The sequence below is a fragment of the Topomyia yanbarensis genome, chromosome 2, assembly GCF_030247195.1.
Source record: "Topomyia yanbarensis strain Yona2022 chromosome 2, ASM3024719v1, whole genome shotgun sequence".
Taxonomy (NCBI): Eukaryota; Metazoa; Arthropoda; class Insecta; order Diptera; family Culicidae; genus Topomyia; species Topomyia yanbarensis.
In genome coordinates, this window is record NC_080671.1 from 70,008,451 (window position 1) to 70,029,394 (window position 20,944).

General features: G+C 42.4%; 1 protein-coding gene across 1 annotated transcript in view; it reads left to right on the forward strand.

Annotated features, from left to right (window-relative positions):
• Positions 1–11,528, forward strand: part of LOC131678395 (breast cancer anti-estrogen resistance protein 3 homolog) — a 109,860-nt gene extending 98,332 nt beyond the window's left edge. The window contains exon 12 of the mRNA XM_058958541.1: positions 9,862–11,528. Coding sequence (XP_058814524.1) covers positions 9,862–10,003 — 142 coding nt within the window. The 3' untranslated portion in view covers positions 10,004–11,528. The remainder of the gene's footprint in view (positions 1–9,861) is intronic.
• The last annotated feature ends 9,416 nt before the right edge of the window (positions 11,529–20,944 follow it).

Sequence of the window (20,944 nt, forward strand, 5' to 3'; positions counted from 1 at the left end):
GCGGTGCAATTGTGCATTTCTCAACCATGAACACGAAAATGTTTGCGTTGTTTATATTCATTAAAAGCTTTCAAATGCATATATTACATTTTATTATTATACATGACATGACAAATATACAAGAAAAGAAATCATTATTCGAGTTCTAAAATTTTGTAAAAGAAAAAACAGCCACGGTAATATTGAACTGAAAAAAGTGCGAAATCGGCAAATCCAAAAAGTCGATTTTTATAAAAAAAAATTTTTTCGAGATAACATAAAATCTCGACGTTTCATGCATTTTAAAGATGTTTGGCATCAAAAATACGAATTCGATTTCTGAAATTTCATGGGGTCCCCCCCTTGAAAAAATTTTGAGTTCCGGCTTATATGGGAATTTCATATGTGACCGGACGGTTCAGTCTATATTTCCGGAACCATATAAGCGATCCGTGCGAAATTTTATAGACATCTGTGGGGATAATATAGCTATTATTTGTGAAAATCGGCCCAACCATTTCCGAGAAACTGATATGAGTTTACTAGTTTTGAAAGATGGCCGCTTTTTTCGGGCACTTCCGGAACCGTCTATGGTGGTCAATGAAGTCAACGAAAGTTTGTTTGGCCGTCGGTGACCTAGAACTGCAAATTTAAGTTGTTTGAGAGACATTTTAGCGAAATTTTTACCTTTTTGCTTTCATCGGAGTATCGGTTTCAATCACAATTTGCTATGTGATCGCACGCCACAACCCGTAACTCCGGAACCGGAAGTCGGCTCGGGATAAAATTTAATTGCCATTTACGGGGACGCAACATCTTTCATTTGAGACTAAGTTTGGTTGATTCGGTCTAGCCATCTCCGAGAAACCGATGTGACTGTTATTCTGAATTTGGATACTTCCGCCGGGGCTTCCGGAACCGATGATGGTGGCCAATGTGACCAAAAAGACTTTGAATGGCTGTTAGTGACCTAGTACTACAAATCGAAGCAGTTGTGGTCATATTTTGGAAAAAATTCACCTTTATACATTCATTGCACAATTTATTAAAATCGACATTTTCTTCGTGATCGTGCTAACCACCCTGTAATTCCGGAACCAGAAGTCGGATCCATCAGAAATTCAATAACAGCCTATTATCGTTGTATCTTTCAATTGAGACTAAGTTTGTCAAAATCGGTTCAGCCATCTCTGAGAAAAATGAGTGACATTTTTGGTCACACACAGACTGGATTTGCGAGCTACAAAAAAACGACCGAAAAATTTCAATTATCGATGGAGCGCGTTCGGATAAATATGCACACGACGGTTACCGTTCTAACGTATAATTTCAACTGATAATTGACTGCCTTCTACAGTCTCCCTTTATAGCACACGCTTAGTGCGGTAATCAAAGTAGAAGAAAAAAAACAATGCAAATTGAGATACAATTGTTGTTTACTCGAATCGAGCGAAATAAAGTTTGCTAGGACGACTGAAGGTCAAGCTGATTTTCGTGAACGGCGCTTAGATTTACTTCCGCCGTAACATAAACCGCCCACCAAATTACTGCGAGGAATTTCTGCTCCGTTCCGTCCTGGTACGTACTCATCATCTTCTAATGGGATTCTCCGAATTCTCCTGACATCACGCCGTGAAATACCGTTGGTAGTTTTAACGGCCACTACTCGAATGCGTCCGTCAGGGCCAGGAAAGGTGTCTACGACACGACCTATCGGCCATTGCTTAGCCTTTTCGTTATCGGCAATCAGCAGAACAAACTCACCGACAGTAACATTCGGTGTAGTATGCTGCCATTTTACCATACGTTGAAGCAATAGAACGTACTCATTCTGCCACCGAACTCTGAACTCCTGGGTGACTCGTTGTACATATTGCCACCTGTTCAAAGATCCGATCTGTCGCTCCAGCTGGTTGATCTCTGGAACAGCATTCAAGGTCCGACCGATGAGAAAGTGCGCTGGCGTGAGAGGTTGTGGTTCGTTGGGATCATTCGACAATGGGGTGATAGGACGAGAGTTCATACAAGCTGCTACTTGCGAGAGAACCGTACTTAACTCTTCGAACGTGAAACGAGAATCACCTCCTAGCTTGTTTAGCAAGCTCTTCGCCACCTTCACCCCTGCTTCCCACAGTCCACCGTGGTGGGGAGAACGAGCGGGAATAAATGACCACTCAATGCCTTCGTCCGCAAAATAATCTGCTATTTGGTTCTCATGTTCGATTAAATTAATCTGCTGGTATAACTCACGAAGTTTTCTAGCTGCACCCCGAAGATTAGTGGCGTTGTCAGAGTACATCTTGTTCGGCAGTCCATATCGGCAGCTGAAGCGAGTGAACGCCGCAATGAATGCGGACGTAGTGAGATCCGAAACTGCTTCTAGATGTACCGCTCGAGTTGAGAAGCAGACGAATAGTGCGATATAGCCCTTTGTAGCTACAGCACCTCGCGTTCGACGACTGACAACATTGATTGGCCCAGCGTAATCCACACCGGTGATGGAGAAAGGAGGAACTGGCTTCAGGCGGTCTGCTGGTAGCTGGCCCATCAGCTGATGAATTGGTACTGGCTTCGCTCGTACACACTCGACGCAGGATCGGCAAGTCTTGCGAGCGGCGCTGGTACCGCTAATAATCCAAAAACGCTTTCGTACAGCTGCCAATAGCGATTGGGGGCCGCAATGAAACAGCTGGTTATGCTCGTGGTGGAGAACGAGCGCAGTGAGAATTGAGCGGTGGGGCAGCAAGATCGGATGCTTCGTGTCGTAGCTGAGATCTGACAGCTGTAACCTACCGCCCACCCTGAGGAGATGTGCTTCATCCAGGAACGGTTTCAGCTGTCGAAGTGGACTGGTGTGATGCACCTCATGATGCTTCTCTAGTTGATTGATTTCCTTCGCGAATTGCAACCTCTGAACGTGTTTCACATAGAGTTGCATAGCGTTGTCGATTTCGTATGCTGTTAACCTGGCGGCTCGATACTCGCGATGTCGAAAGCGAATCATCCAGGCAGTAATACGTAAAAGATGTTGGAGTTTAGGGTAATATCTGGCCAGCATCCCGTCGAGAAAGTCGTTTTCGTAAACCACTAGATACGTCACTGCTGCAGAACGCTGTTCCCTTTCTACCTGTCGTTGTTGCTTATCGTCAAGAGCGACCGTGGGCGCGGAATTATCTATGGTTGGACAAGCATTCCAGTACGGGCCATGCCACCAGAGACCGCTGTTGATGGTTTGCTCTGGTAGAGTACCCCGAGAGATCAGATCGGCGGGGTTGCTACGGGTGTCGATATGATTCCAGTTTACTGCAGGAAGATGCGTAGTTATTTCTGCCACACGATTTGCGACGAACGTTTTCCACCTTGAAGCACCACCCGCGATCCACGCCAGCGCCACCGTTGAGTCCGAGTACGCACGTATTTCATGAAAGGGTATGGTTAGGGCTTCCTTCACATTCGCTATTAGTCTGGACAGGATCACTGCGGCGCACAGCTCCAACCGAGGTAGTGTTGTTCGTCCATTTCCAATGGGCGCCAATTTAGATTTCGCACACAGCAGATGTGATGATGTGTTGCCGTCGTTGTCTATCGCACGAATGTAGACACACGCACCCATGGCTCGCTCGGATGCATCACTGAAGCCGTGCAGATATAATCGAGAGGCGGCTTGCGTGCCGATCACTCGTCGGGGTACCTGTAAGGAATTAAGATCGGAAAGGCTTTGCACGAATGTCAACCAAACTTGAACTAACTCACCGGGGGGAGCTTCGTCCCAGTCCACCTTCAGTTCCCAGAGCTGTTGCATGACCATTTTCGCTTTGATGACTATTGGCGCCAGAAGCCCTAATGGGTCAAAGATACTGGCGATTTGCGAAAGCATGGTCCGCTTCGTGGGCTGAAAGATCTGATTCGGTATGTTAGAGAACAGGAACTCGTCGCTGCACGGCTGCCAGTAGATGCCGAGGGCCTTGATGGTGCGGGTGTTGTTCAGTTCTATAGTTGTGTTTATTTCCCGATCAGCAGCCGGGATCGCGTTGAGGACTTCTACACTATTTGACGCCCACTTTCGGAGGTGAAAACCACCAGAAGCTAAAATTGTTGAGAGCTGCTGGCGAAGTAGAATGGCTTCCTCCTCTGAATCAGCACCTGTTAAAATGTCGTCCACATATGTGCCCCGTTCTGCCTTTTCCACTGCCTCCGTATACATCAGTCTGTGGGACTCCAACAACTGCTGCACGCATTTTGTGGCCAAATAGGAAGCACTTTTAGTTCCGTAGGTTACAGTATTTAGCCGATATTCCTTCACCGGCTCGTCGCTTGACCATCGCCACAAAATCCGTTGGAAATCACGATCATCTTGGTGCACTTCAATCATTCGATACATTTGCTTGATATCTCCGGTAATCACAATAGTAGGAATTCGAAAGCGTAGAAGAATGTTCACCAGCGAATCTTGCAAGACTGGACCAGCCATGAGAATATCGTTAAGAGATTTTCCGGTTGTAGTTTTCGCAGAAGCATCAAATACAACGCGGCATTTCGTCGTTGAGCTGGCTTCCTTTATCACACAGTGGTGGGGTAAGTAGACGGCCTCTGTGGGATTTGCATGTTCCGAAATAGTCATGTGCCCAAGCTCGAGATACTCGCGGAGGAATGCATGGTACTCTTGCTTGAGGAGTGGATTCCGGTGCAGTTTCCTTTCCATGTGTTCCAGACGTCTAACAGCCATCTGTCTCGAATCGCCAAGTTGACTCGGTGGGTGCAAAAATGGCAAACGAACGGTAAATTTTCCACTGTTATTCCTAACCGTATGCATTGAGAAATGCTCCTCGCAGCGCCTTTCCTCCTCACTGATGTGAATTTTAGGTACAGCATACTCTTCTATTTCCCAAAATTTTCGCAGCTGTTGACAAAGACCATCATCAGAGGAAGCCAACAAGCACGTCGACACCTTCAAGTTCGATAGCGGAGCGCTGTTTCGATAGCGACCGGCTACCACCCACCCTAATTTGGTGGTTTGTAATGTAGGTAGACTATCATCCGTGCTGAGATTGATTTTTCCTGGCTCGAGTAACTGGAAGAAAAGTTCTATACCGAGCAAAACACTAATCTTACCGGGGCGGTTAAAAAGTGGATCAGCTAACTCAATTGAATCAGGTATGGACCATTGGTCAATATCGGCTGGTTTCGCTGGCAATGTTTTAACGATTTCTTCCAACACCATACACGGGACAGCAGTGCGATAATCCGTGCATCGAGATGCTATAACGATTTGCGCACATTTGTCGGCATGTGCAGGCATGGATGAAATTCCCTCCAGATCCATGTCTGCTTCCATTAGATCCAGGCCAAGTTCGTCGCAGAAGCTCTTACTGATGAAACTTACTTGAGATGCGGAATCCAGAACTGCGCGACATGCATGCGGTCGTCCATATTTGTCCAACACATTAATGGCTACGGTCGCGAGAAGAACATTTGACGCGTCGAGATTAGCAGTGGGATCAAGGGCCGAAATTAGCGACTGGGCGGCCGGACCATTGTTGGCATGTACGGCATACGACGTAAACGGGCTTGGTTGATGATCTGATGGCTCAAATGCGGCATGCAGAAGCGTGTGATGCAGTAGGCCACATTTTCTACAATTTCCCGATCTGCATACTTCTCCAAGGTGCTGCTTCAAGCCTTTGTCTGCTGACTGTTGACAGCCTTTCCTCGGGGCTCATGTGAATGAATTTGCCACATTGATAAAGTGGATGTGGCGATTTTGCACAAACGTTGCATACTGGCGGTGCATTTGTGGTGATGAATGCAGTTGCCCCTCTATACGATGGTTTCACAGGAGGTTTTTGGGCAGCAACGGCTCCATGTTTGGGGGGCTGCGCCGATTGTAATGCAAAACTGCGAGAATCTATGAAGTGGAGGAAACACTGCAGCGTGATGTTCGCTTCTTGCATATCAGCAACTCGTTGGTACCATAGCTGTTTGGTTTCCCGATCCAACTTCTCAATAAGGATAAATAAAAGCCATGTGTCCCGATCCTCTCGTTGCATGGCTTGGAGGGCTCTAACGACTTCGTCTGAGATGTCATGCAGTGAACGTAAGCCATCAGCAGACGATGATGTCAGGGCTGGCTGGCTTAGAAAGCGTTCAATATGCTTGTGAGCGATCTCGAGTGGCTTGTCGTAGCGCGATTTAAGTTTTTGTAAGGCGGGACTGTAATTTACATCCTCGATTTTCAAGTGTGAAATTAGGGATGCAGCTTCACCAGAAAGATTTGTTTTCAGGAAGTATAGTTTCTGGCTATCTTTCAGCGATGGGTTTTGATGAACCATGCTGTTGAAAAGATCAATGAATGACTGCCACTCGAGATAGTTACCACTGAACACAGGCAAGGTCATCGGGGGCAGCTTCAGGTCCGACAAGGGAGTGGGAGCGATGGCAGCTTCTGGTAATGCAGCTGTGCTGCTGGTAGCAAGAACCATACGTGTGGACATCATATTTAGAAGCTCGGCTTGCTGCTGGGCAAGTTGCGTGATCACGTCATTCTGGGACGGCGGCCGCTCCTCACGATTACTATCAGCCAATTTTATCACTTTAAGCAATTTTAACAGTCGGTTTTTTAACCGGACATAAACTTCTTCGAATCTACACTGGCATTCAATGGCCTCTTCGTACGTTTCATCATTCGTACAAGCATCTAGAATTCTTTTATGCACTGAACAATACGCAGCCCAAATGTCATTGAGCGTATCGAGTTCCGATTGCACGTCAATTTCCTCAGCCGCTTCTGGCTGGATTTTCACCACCGTGTCATGTACGCGCTTGAGTCGCGGCTCAAGGGATTTTCGTTCGCGAATTAGTTTCTCCATTGTCGATAAAATTTAAATCACCTTTTGCTCACTGTGCCACCGGTTGGCAGAATCACGAAAGTACGTAACTGAGAAGCGAGCGAACAATTTACCGAAACTGCGAGTCTTTGCAAAATCCTTCGCAATCCGGTTCGAAGGACCATATGGATTTGCGAGCTACAAAAAAACGACCGAAAAATTTCAATTATCGATGGAGCGCGTTCGGATAAATATGCACACGACGGTTACCGTTCTAACGTATAATTTCAACTGATAATTGACTGCCTTCTACAGTCTCCCTTTATAGCACACGCTTAGTGCGGTAATCAAAGTAGAAGAAAAAAAAACAATGCAAATTGAGATACAATTGTTGTTTACTCGAATCGAGCGAAATAAAGTTTGCTAGGACGACTGAAGGTCAAGCTGATTTTCGTGAACGGCGCTTAGATTTACTTCCGCCGTAACACAGACGTTAAAAAGTCGGTTTTCAGAGCAACTGCAATACCTTTCTATTGAGAAAGACAAAAATGCCCAACTGTACTACTCATGAAAATATCTCCAATTGACTTCCCTTAGTTTAAATGATTAAATTGTAGAGCAATGGTCTCGGATGGGCTCCCGCCAGAATAACTTGCTATAATTTCAGACGAGACGGGAAATATCATCCACTAAAACACTGCCTTAGGCCAATTGCAGCGGGCCGTGATTCTAAATGTGATATTCATTGTACGGTACACATATGTGCAGGCACAGACACTTAACGATCGCGTGTATCATCGCGAGGAGCACGAGCGTTTGTGCGTTAACGTGTTCGATCGCGTTTGCGTTTTTATGTCGCGTGTGTTAACGTGTATTTAACTTCGCATCTATAAAATCGATTTTATAACAGTGTGTTCATTCGCATATTCGCGTGTGTTCTTTGATGATCGCGCGCGGACCGTGAATCTAATACTTAATTTTCGGTGTACGACTCAGATGCTAGAAGAAATTGAGTTCTTCCATATCACTACAGTTCATGTCCCATGGAACGTAATGTCTAGTGGAAACGAGCGTTATTTTTATTGTTCCAACTGAAGGCATGAACGTAGGCTGCTAGGGTCGAATAGTGACGTAACCGACTCATGATCACGCGAACACGGGCGTTTGTAGGTTCACTCTTGAGACAGCGTTTGTAAATTTATAAGTGCTGAAATATTCACACTTCACAATGTTTGTAAATTTATAAGTGCTAAAATTTCACGTGGATTATCGCGAAGGGCTTATGCGTTTATATATTTACGTGTTTGTCGCTTGCACTAGCGTGTATGTAACTTTGCGTGTATAAATACGAGTTTATAACCGTGTGGCCATTCGCATATTCGCGTGTACTCATGCTAATACTGATGGAACAGATTTCCGGACGTGAGCGTTTGTAGATTCCCGTTTGAGACCGCGTTTATTTTATTAGTCCTAAAATATTCACTTAATCACCGGGGTGTTTTCATGTTTGCGAGACCGCGGGCTTTGGTGTGTGTGTGGATGATCGCAAAGGTCTTAAGCGTTTGTATGTTAACGTTCTGAATGCTAGAAGAGAGTGAATTCCTCATATCACTAAAGTTCCCGGTCATGTCTCATAGGAACGTGTTGTTTAATGGATATGAGCGTAATTTTTTCGATTAATCCAACTGGCATAAGGCTAGGTTGCCAGGACCGAAAATAGAGACTTTCGGACGTGACAAATTCATGATCGCGCGAACGGCGGGGTAATGCTTGAGATCGCGTTTGTAAATTTATAAGTGCTAAAACGTTCACTTAATGAACTGGGTGTTTAAATGTTGGCGAGATTGTGGGCGTAAGTATGTGTAAAGGATTGCAATTGCATGCATTTGTGAGCAAGTTTGTATTATCTCGAAGGACACGAGCGTTTGTACGTTTGGAATGGAAGAGACCGTTCTTGTATATGAGAGAATATGCAATTAATTGTGTTAGTGAGTGTACTCATAAAATATCTCTAATTGACTCCCCTAATCTTAATACGATTCTATAATCCCCTCTTATGTTTCGAAATGTATCCCAATCTGTGAAATAGCTGTAGCTGCTTCATTTCATTATTTGGCCTGCGTTAAGCCAAACCGAGCTAAGCGCCATAATTTTTTTCGTGTATTTTTCGTACCAAAATTCATTTTTCGATAACTTACTATTTACGTAGAAAGTCAAAGAACACTTGCTTGCTTTCGTTTGCTATTTGAGCTCCCAAAACATAATAGATATTAGAGTTCCTGGTGTTACATTGGATGTTAAAGCGATTTTAGATAAAGTACCTCAAAATGGCGCTTGGTCCTCTTTGGCTTAACACAGGCCATTTAAAAGAAATGTCCAATGTGTAGCTTTAATAAACTTCAAATGTAAAACAAAGATATTGGCACCTTCAACCTAACGTAAACGTGCCTAATTAAATAAACAAACTGAATAAAAAAACTAGCACAATACGTACATTTTTCAAACAAATCGCTAACAAATCACCTCGAATCTGAACACTAACGGTCAATTTCTTCACTAGATGAAAACCGGTTTTTGCTGAAAACCAGTTTTCGGATTGCTGGTTAGCAGTTAGCCGAAAACTGATTTTCAGCGAAAACCAGTTTTCATCCAAGTGAAGAAATTAGTCGTAATGGCACTGCTACAGAATAAATAAATTTTCCGGATTCTAACTGAATTGAACTTTACCGAAGACTACATATTAAGAAGACTGATTTCTCTTTCCTTCCCCCATACAAACGAGAAGTGACAGAGGTTACAGCGCCTCTATTGGAGCAAGGTAGGAAGCATAATGTAAAAGTGTATATGTATGTGTGCGTCACTATGGGAAGTACCACCTTTACCAGCAGACTCTGGACAGAGTTGCCAGTCTTCTTCATATGCTGTCTTCGACTTTACAGTCATCTATCAATCTAGAGTTCGATATATTTCGAGTATATGTAATCGTACAGAATAATTTTCCTCATAGATTATAAATAACAAAACAATTACAAAACCACATTTCGTTTGCCTTCCACAGAACGGAATTCCAGATCAAGTTCCTCTGGGGCTGTAAAGGATGCTTCATTCCGGCTGAAGACCGTCATGCCAAGTTCGAGCATGTGCTCAGCGTGATGGCAGACAAGTTTTGTGGCGATTCGACGCAGAATGCTGCTGGTTAACAACCATTCGACTTGGAATACTCTTTTTTTCTCCCTCTGCGCTAAATTGTACATCTGTTCAATCTCTAATCATGATTAATCTATGTAGCATCTCAAAAATTCCCAATTTAGGTAAACATTCTAGGCCACACTTTTAGCTCAAGTATCGAAAGAAAGGAAAACAAGAATCAAACAAAACAATAATTGATAAACGGAATCATAAAACACATTTCTATAGCAGCGATTGATCTAGGATTTTGAAAGTTTTTTTTTAATAATAGCCAAACAGTCAACCCCCTGAAAACGGGTGGTAATAGGAGTCAAAGCAGTGGAGTGGGATCCACTTTGATAACACTCAAGTAAACTAGTCAAAAAAAAAGAAACAAATAATCGAAGTACTTAAGCGTTCATTTTTGACACTGATACGAAACGATCTTTGTGATTTGATACAACTGTATTTATTTTATATTTACTGGAAGCACCATAAACTGTTGTTTAAGATAGTTTTAAATGTGCGAGATGAAGGCAACTTTTTTATTAAACAGTATAGTTGGTACAATAAACCTAAGAAGAGTATTAAATTTTGCGGTGCATAATTCAAACTGACAAGAGAACACCTCATTTCCGTTACCTTACACAATCGACAGTAAAACCACAGTTGAATCTTTCTCCAAAGTTTATATGAATGATCTATTGATAAAGCAGACTGATTATATAGCGTCTGAACGGAATGGATTTCTTGGAAACATTGCATTTAGTTGACTCTTTCCAAAGCAATATTTAAAATTAATACCAAATTAGTGGTTCTGTTGGTGAACCCACTACGAAATGGAAATATTTTTTATCCAACTAACTATGATTCCAAAGCTATCTCTACATTTTATACCTTTCCCTACCGTAAACGTGAAGTAGCACTATGTAGACAAGTATGTAAAATACAAAATGCAGAATTATCTGAATAAAACAAGATAGAATATAGACAGTTATAAATGAAAAGTAAAGTTAATCAATAATACATTTTGAACAGGAAACTGTATGATAATAAAAAATAACACACCATTTATAATAACTTCATAGCGAACACAGACATTCTCATTCTCACTCACATGTTGAATAAGCAACTTCAGTATAGTCGCGTTTATGTTGAATTTTAAAACATCCAATATTAGGTTGGTACACCATACCCAATATCTGTATCTCCGGACTACAAGAACAAAATCCTAAATCTGGGTAACACCTACGACAAAGCATAGCGTAAAATCGTTTTTATTTACATTACCCAGTTACAGGACATAATCGATTTCTCTTAAAAACTCTGAAAAATGATAGCAAAAACGATGATTTGGACGTTGAGAAAATGCAACAATATGAACTTTGAGCGGGTGAAAAACTGGTAAAGAAAAGTATTACGTAATACAAGGTGGTGAGCGTATTGTATATACTAAAGGTCAACAGAGAAGAAGGGCTTGACATATACATGCAATACACACAGACACAGTGACACACCATTAGCGCATAAAAGTATGATATTTGATATGTAATAAATAATTTGAAGAAAATAAACCACGATGTGCGTTTTACTGTGATGACAACTCCTCCAAAATTTACTCCAAAAAAGGGGTTCTAACATGACGCGGAACTTTTGACTAGGCTAAAACGATGCGAACACCCCGCATCTACCAGTGCCTCCTAGCTACACAATACCGGTACCATTTTATTTTGTAATTCAATATTCTTTGCTTTTTCTCATATCGAAAGGTTATGTAATTGGTCGCATTCGACCTTTTAACCGAGGCCCGCAAGGCTGAATCTCGAGATCGGAAAAAGTCTGTATGTGTGTGTGTGTTTTTTTTTATAGTAAGGCATAAAAAACTTCAAAAGCCTGACCTGTGTGGGACTCACGACTCACGTTTGTGCCTAACCCCAAAAAACATTCCTTACTCTTTACGCCCATCTTGTCCACGGAAATACGTCGAGGTACTACTTCGTGGGAGGGTTCGTTGCGCTTATGTCGCACCACTTTCTTCTGCTCTTCTATCTCATGAGTCATTCAGCTTCCAGCTTTATCGAGATCATCTCGGATATTAACCTACTCCGACTGAGAGTTCCCCGGCGACGAAATTTCTCTCGGTACCAGTGAGCCAATTGGCTCCCCTTTTCGTCACGATTTTGTCAGCTAGCCACGGCGGCGAATCTGTCCTACCGTGAATTCCCCGGCGGTAGACTGCTCCCGATACCGATGCTCGTTTCCGTAAGGGGCCGTTCATAAACCACGTAGACTCATAGGGGGGACGGGGGGGTCTAGCAAAAGTCTACGTTTGTCTACGAGGAGGGAGGGGGGCTCTTCGAAAAAGTCTACGTAGTCTCTTTTTTTTGTTATTCTCGTATTACTAATTATAAATGGGATTTAAAGAGAGTTGTATTTAAAATATCGGTCTATTCAGCTAGGTGTATTTATGCAGGCACTTCAAAGCTAGTACACTATTGAGGTAACTACTCGTTAAGCGACCACTCAACCCAGAACCCACGATTTTGTTTGGGCAACCTCACACATTGTTGTTTCTTGCGTATATTTTGATATAGTTTTGATCTAGGAATAATACAAAATGACAGTTCTAAAGATGTTTGACCAAAATTCCTCTCGACGGAAGATTTTGACTTTGAAATCATCTGAGACACCACTAGTTAGCAGACATGCATGGACCATTAAATGCATGAACCATAAAAAGTTAAAAAATGGTCAAAGTTAAGCAATAAAACCACCATTGTAACAACAAAACACCCGATTTATATTAATAGGTGGATTAATTTTTTTTATTTGTTGATTTCGGTGGTTAAAGCAGTAGTGTAGTGAAACTTCTACAACAAAGTGTTGACTCGAGTTAATCAGTTTCTCTTGCAATCATTTACACTGATTTCAAAATATTTAAACACCCGTTAAATTTTATGTCTTGACTCTACGCAACTCCGTGCAAACCGGTTCTACTATATTTATCTTCGAAAATATTCGGAGTTAAGCTTTGATACTTTGCGATAATACTCTCAGGTGATATGGCTATTAATTACATAAAAAAAAATAAATATTTTTGGGAAGATTTAAAAATTTGTTCACGAAAAGTAAAGTTTGTGAGCATAGTTGGTGTATTATTTTAGTCTAGATAATAGTACACATCGACAGTATTATTTTGTAATTGTTTCCTTTAATTTAACAATTTTTAATGCACCAGTAAGGCTCAAAAAGTGTTTAGCAATTCTGCATTGTTACTGTAGGTTACACTTCGGCCAAAACTTGAACTAGTTATAGCAATAAATCTTTTTACATATACTTGAGTGACTAACCTTGAAAAGAAGTATTCCGCTACACAAACGTTGACAAGCACCTTGATTTGTTATTAATTGATTTGATCAGTCATAGACAAAAAACCAATGTGAAAAATCTTTCTTTAATATTTAAAAAGTTTGAAATAAATCAGAACGCTAATTTTTAATTGAACATTATGTGCTTCTTGCTAATTCTACATTTCCCGCGAATAAAAAAATAAAAGCCTACGTAGACTTTTGGCGTGGGGGGGGGGGAGTTGGTAAAAGTCTACTAAGGTCTACTTTCATCTTACTTAATGTACGGGGAACGTGCCATTTGAGCCAATATATTCTGATTCCTGAAGGTCTACTAGGGGGGAGGGGGGGGGGGGTTAAAAATTCTCAAATTTTGGTCTACGTGGTTTATGAACGGTCCCTAAGCCATTTAGCTCCCCGCTTCATATACTAGATCAAGTCCCCGGCGGTGGACCTAACCTACTGAACGGGCCAGCCAGTAGGTGCTGAGGTCCATCCAGCGATTCCGGGTGGAGCGTAGCTTCCGGTTCACTGGCGCCCCAACGGCCCACTGCTAGCTATTCGACGCTGTCTACACGGTCTAATCCTCGGCAGTGAATTTAGCCTTCTCACGAGCTACACGGTAGGGTGTCGAGGTCGGTGTCGGCGATTCCAGTGAAACCAGACATCTGGTTCACTGGCAGCCCTATAACCCGAACGCGGTGTTACGTCGCGTACTACTCTACTGGTTTCCGGCGGTGAACCCAGCCTACACCGTCGGAAAGTTCTCTGGCAGCGGAATTTCTCGCGAAACCCGATTTGTGTTTTCACGACGGCATTCTAGCGAAAGGCGTTTCTTTGTTGGTCCCTTTGCCACTTTCTCTGCAGCTCGGAAAGTATACTCATAACCGCTCTGTTGACAGCGTCCCAGATATGCTCGTCGTAACAGATCTCTTCGACGATATTGTTCACTGTCACACCAGGCATACCCTTTAGACTTCTTTGAACCTATGGCATTCAAACACCAAGCGTTCCGGTGGCTCTTGCACGTTCACACACACCGGGCAAAGCGGTGACGAAGCATGTCCAAACCGATGCAAGTAATTCCGGAAGCATCCGTGCCCGGACAAAAACTGCGTCAAATGAAAGTTCACTTCTCCATGCTTCCTATGCACTCAGGCCGACATATTTGGGATGAGTCGGTGGGTCCATCTTCCTTTCTCCACGTTGTCCCGCTCTTGCTGCCACTTAGCCAACGAGTCCGCTCGGACCAGTCTCTTTGCTTTTCGTGCATTTCTTCGCTGGTAGCATTCCACGTCCTCAGCAAGAGTAAGGCAGATAGGGATCATCCCGGCAATTACGCATACCGCCTCCGACGATATCGTTCTGTACGCACCCCACAAGAATAGCCATTAGGCGAAACGTGCTTGTCAAGTTCATCCGGTTCCGCTTTGAGTTCAGCGCAGCAGCCCAGGCCGGCACGTCATTGTCTCAGTATTGGGGATGAGACACCCGCCAGGAGACGTGCCGTGTTGTCTCTTGCTCCTCTATTATTCGGCATGATCCTTGCCAATGCGTTAGTTGTCCTCACAGCCTTCTCTCATACATAGTCGACAGGGCTGTTGAAATTTAACCGATCGCCGACTATCACACCCAGGTGCTTCAGCGCACGCATCGATGGGATGGATTGGCCCCTGACGCTGATCGCGACACGCTGGACTTTTTTTTACGGTTGCTAACCAGAACTTCCTCGGTCTTGTTGTGAGCCAGCTGCAACTTGACGTCAGCCATCAGCGTTTCCGCGATGCCTATTGCCTCGGCCGTCAACATCTCCCCCTCTTCAAGGGTCTCGCCGGTTATCGTCCGGATAACAACAGGTCCCGTGGGCAGTTTCAGTGTTAACAACCCATTGTACATTATATTCGAGAGCGTTGGGCCGAGTATGGAGCCCTGAGGTACTCCCGCAGTGACCCTGATCGACCTCTGACCCATGCTCGTTTCGTAGACCAGTACTCGGATCTGGAAGTAACTTTTCAGAACCTTGCAGAGATAGTCCGGAACTCGCATTCTGTGTAGCGCTACGGCAATCACCCACAGCTAGCACTATTGAACGCGTTCTTTACTTCTATCGTTACCACGGTGCAGTAGCGACCCCTTCTATTTTGCTTCGATGCTTTATCCGCGCTCGCGATGACTGTGCGGATGGCGTCCACCGCCTATATCCCTTTGCGGAACCCAAATCCGTTCTCACTTTCAGCGTAGCTCGTCAGCCTGTTGATCGCGGTCTTTAGTACCATGTTGAGAATACCGTCCAGACCGGGAGTTTTCTTCGTTTTCAGCCCTTTTACCACAATAAAAAGCTCGTCGTTAGAAACTCGATTGTCACCAGCATTTCCACAGTCTGCATCAACGTACGGTGTAGGCGGCCATGCGGTTGGGTCGTACTTCGGGAAAAGACCCTCCACGATAATTTTAGTTTGTTAGCGCACATTTCGGCGTCATTGGACTCTTAATCCAGGCCTTAACGACACTGTAAGCATTACTCAGCACTATCTCGCGTTTTAAAAGTGGCCCTGGCCGCCCGGAATGTTACCTTACAATCTTCTTTGATCATGCTCTCTGAACACATCTTCTGGGTTTTTGGCATACAGCCCGGAGGATGCTTAGCCTTTCGTTTCACCAGTACGCCGGAAGTTCCTCGGCTCCATTTCCCTCGGCAACGTTACATCATATGCCCTCGCTACTGTCTCCAACATCGGTACTCGGAATCGGAGTGTCGCTGTGAGCATAAAGCCTGAGCTTGAGCTTGTACAACCACCCCTGGCTGCTACTCCGTTATCGATCGGGACTAGCCGAAGTTGCACAGGGAATCAGTAGATAATTATGCTTGGGAGTACCGAAACATCTTTTAATGTGCAACTCCTGGTAATCCTAAATTGTTTATTGATAAATACCGGCGCCGGCCAGGCCCGAACGTAGATCGCGGAAGGAAAGGGAAGGAATTGTTAGTCCGATACTTGCTTTTGCTAGAGGCATATATACTACAGCGCAGTCCACAAGTATAACGGATGAAGGATATTTATTAGTAAGTATAGAAGTTGGATTCTACTTCTTCTTTACCGACGCCAGAGAGGTGACTCCACTACCTGGACTAGATATCGATCCACCAATTTCATGGACCGGGGACCAACGGCTTTACTTTCCTTCCGAAGGAAGACGTGACCACAGATTTTTTCACCTCAGAAAAATCTCAACGACCTCGGCTGGAATTGAACCCAGACCAACTGGAATGAGTGGCGGTCACGCTTACCATTCAACCGCCGGCGCCGTCATCGGAGTGACGCTGTCAGCATAAAGCGTTTAAACCAGGAGGGTGTCACTCCTGTCATTCGCTATGGAGATATACGGACTTTGACAGTAGCCAACATATGATGGGCCTAGCTGCATCTAGGCCCACGTCGCCAGTGCAATAGCATTGGGTTGTTTTGATTTTAACAAAGGCAGATGTTGGCTAGGACAAAATGGCTGCCTAGCAGGGGGCTGGTTTAAACAAAAAGGTACTTGTCGAAATCCTTTATTTTCAACTTCCGCTCGCCAGTAGGGTTGTGGTACCGGTAATACCGGTACCGAGAATCCCGGGAATACCGACCCATTTTTGGTACCGTAATACCGGTACTGAACAAAAGCCAGTACCGGTATTTTCGGTACCATACAATTTTTTATGACAAATATGTTAACTCTGCAGGGGGATCTGTTTCAAAATATCGGTCTGCAAGATAACGTTTAATTATATTAATTTGCCTTCTAGATAAATCGTTGAGATAACACCTTTGTGTGGGAATGAGGTGGGGCCATCATCATAATAATTCTAGAAGTTAAAGTTTTATTAGCGACATTCTGATTGGTTTCCATTATTCACTGGGTAGCGCGTAATAAGACTATGGTCTAAGTCATGTCTGTATTTGGTTTGCTCTTAAACCTTTATCTATAAAAGAACGAACAGCGATTTAGTAGCTAACAGTTCACCAATGCTTCAAATGGGGCGATTTGTAATGGTGATCAGAAAATTCAGCAAAACTCCATAGTTTATAGAAAAGCAAGGAGCCTTGATATGCATTAGAGAATAGTAGGCAAACGACATAAAGGTCGGAACCAATTTTGAGAAAAGCAATAGAGGAAATGCGATTAACCTGCTCGTATTTACTGCCATTCTCGCTTTGATTTACTGTTGTTGATAGGGTTTCATACATTTACCATCTGTTCAAGTCGACGAATGTCGCACCACTTAGCAGTTATTAATTTCAAAGTGGCCTAGATTTCGAAATAAAAGAAGGTGCCCTATACGAAAAATATCTTCTGTGAAATAAGTCTTGCCATTTCGAAGCAATTAAAAGCAATAAGCATGTTTTTGATCAGCACAATTCAATCATTTGAGAATAAGATCATCAGTTTGAGCATTCAATTTCAGTTTGAAGCTTTTTTCGAACTTTTTAAAAAAATATTCGAGTACCGGTACTTTACCGGTACTGAGGGCTTCAGTACCGTAGTACCGGTTCTCGCCAAAAAGGGTCGGTACTGCGAACCCTACTCGCCAGTCCTCACTCTCGGCGTTACCGTACAGTTTCGCCGACCAACAGTGTAGTGGATCGCTTGGTGGTCACTAAGTGTGTACTGCTCACTAACTCGCCAATTCATGATATCCATCAGGGGGAGCATAACAGATACACACGAAGCTTTCGTATGTGCTATCCACCACCTTTTGGACAGGGAAATAGCCCATCCCTGCACTATATACTGCTATAGCAAACTTTCCTGAAAAACCTGTGTAAACATTTAAATGAAAATGCGTCGAAAATCACCATCACATATAGGTATCCATTCATGGCTCTCCATTGTATGCAAGTTTGCCGATTTTCTATTGCCTAATTTTACCAAATTTTCAAAGGTTTCAAAATATTTATACTTGTAGTTGTGATAGGCTGGTGTGGTGGCGCTAGTGTTCCCGAATAGAAATGTATAGTAACAAAACCTTGATTTTCACTGTGACAGTACAGTATTTTTACAACAGTTTACAGTAAGTTTTAGTGTTATGCTACAATACAAAAACAATAAACTTTAACGTTTTTATAGTAAATTTCAATGTAAAATAGACTTTTACAGTGAAAAAGGGGGGTGGTTATGTATCTTAACATTAAAAAAATCAGTTTTTCTCCATACATTTTTTTTCTCGAAAACAGTAAAATTTAATGTGAATGCACTGTATCAGTTTTTTGCTGAACAGTGAAATTTATTGTTACATGAAATTTTATTGTAAATCTACTGTGAGAACTTGGCATCGAACAATGTTGAAACAGTAATAACTATAATATTTATTATTTTATGATTGTTTGTAGGGTAAATGCTATTGTAAAATTCTATTCGGGTTTGTACCTATATTTGTTCAAATGTTTACACAAGCTTCATTAATATGTTTGATCGATCATGGATGTCTGGGGAAAGTTCCCAGTTAATCTCAGCCGGAAATGAACTAGATTTCTGGCTGTTTCCAGTTCGTATCCCGGCTCCAGTGACACAACCGATTCTAGTTAGAATCGGTTGTGTCACTGGAGCCGGAATGCGAACTGGAACCAGCCAGAATTCCAGTTTATTTCCGGCTGAACTTTACTGGGTTACTACGATTCGCTCGAGTGTATCAATATATCGTCGCTGTTGTGCTATCTTATGACAAGCGCCATTTTGCACATTTCGAGAAAAACGATTTTTAAAGTTTGAGATTGAATATCTTGAAACTAATAAATGGTATAAACAATTCAAAGAAGACAATCGATGCTTCTATCTATTCTGTATTAATCTCTCAGTTATTACGAAGATCCGTTGTCTAAGTTGCGAGTTTTCACTATAAATGTAAACAAAAGTCGCACTCACACGTGTCATAAGTGTATATTGATGACAAAATTTGTATGGCGTGTCATAATCGCGCATGGAAAATTTTCCATAGAAAAAAAATCATCAATTATTAACTTTTATTCATATTTTTGGTTTCATTTGGTCTATAGACAATCGGTGGCATGCATTTTGAAGGAAATGAGTCAGGGAATCTAGAAAAAATAGTTATTTTTGGTTACAGTGTTGCCAAATATGCTATATTTCCAGTTTAAAACTTAAATTGCATTTTTCTCACAATTAGTGTATTTTTGTTTTAAAAATGATTATACCTTTGTGTCCTTCAGATAGTTTTACACATAAAAACATCTTATACATCAAGATAACTTGAGCCAATACCCAGGCACGGCCATTCGAAGCAAAAATTATAAAATTTCGCAGTACGTTTTTCGCTATAGCTCAGTAATCAAGCAGTATGTCAAAATTCTGAAAACGCCACTTTGTAGAGATTTTTTAGACAAGTGATATGGCATATCTAACTCAGTTTACCCCAAAATGGCGTTTGTCATAAGATAGCACAACAGCGACGATATGTCATGGCACAAGGAGACTTGTACATGAGACCCTACAAAAGAGATTATAACTACTAGAGGCAAAGATAAACTCAAGATAGAGTGATCCGATGTTTCCTATGTACCATCTAATAAACTGAAGCAAAGCTTTGCGAAAAAGAAACAACGTCGATCTTTGCATCGTATCTATGGCATTGAGTTATTACTAGGTTTCACAGTACCGACCCTTTTTGGAGAGAACCGGTACTACGGTACTGAAGCCCTCAGTACCGATAGTACCGGTAAAGTACCGGTACTCGAATATTTTTTTTAAACTCGTAAAAAACTTCAAAGTGAAATTGAATGCTCAAACTGATGACCTTATTCTCAGATGATTGATTTGTGATGATCAAAAAGACATGTTTATTGTTTTTAATTGCTTTGGAATGGTATGACTCATTTCAGCAGACGATAGTTTTCGTATGCGGCACCTTCTTTTATTTCGAAATCTAGGCCACTTTAAAATCAATAACTGCTAAACGGTGCGACTTTCGTCGACTTCAACAGATGCTAAATGTAAGAAACCCTATTAACAACAGTAAATCAAAGCGACAATGTAAAATTTCTGTAAATTGGTTTCGACCTTTAAATCGTTTGCCTACTATTCTCTAATCCAAGGCTCCTTGATTTCCTGTAAAGTAAGGGGTTTTACTGAATTTTCCAATCACCAATAATTAAAAATAGCCACATTTGATGCAGTACACCAAGTCTAACATTGTTAGCTACTAAATCGTTATTCGTTCTTTTATGGATAAAGGTTTAAGAGCAAACCAAATACAGACACGACTTAGACCAGTTTCATTACGCGCCACCCAGTGAATAATGGAAACCAATCAGAATGTCGCTAATGAAAAAAAATCATAGCCAATTTTTACGTCTCCTACGCTAAAGAGCGAATACAAAATTATTGCGACACCGAAAATGTCATGCCAATTTTATGTTCAAAATCAAACCAAAATTTTAGGGTAGTTTTATCCATATATTTACTTCAAAACCCAAAAGAAAAGTTAATCTATGGAGCCTTGAGTGTAAAATTGAACGCATTTTCGCTTGATGCCCTCCATCAAAGTCTTTACAGTGTCATCCGGTACCAGTTTCTCAGTTTTTTCCATTTTCTTAACATGTCCTTCTCGTCTTTGACTCTCTTCTTGCT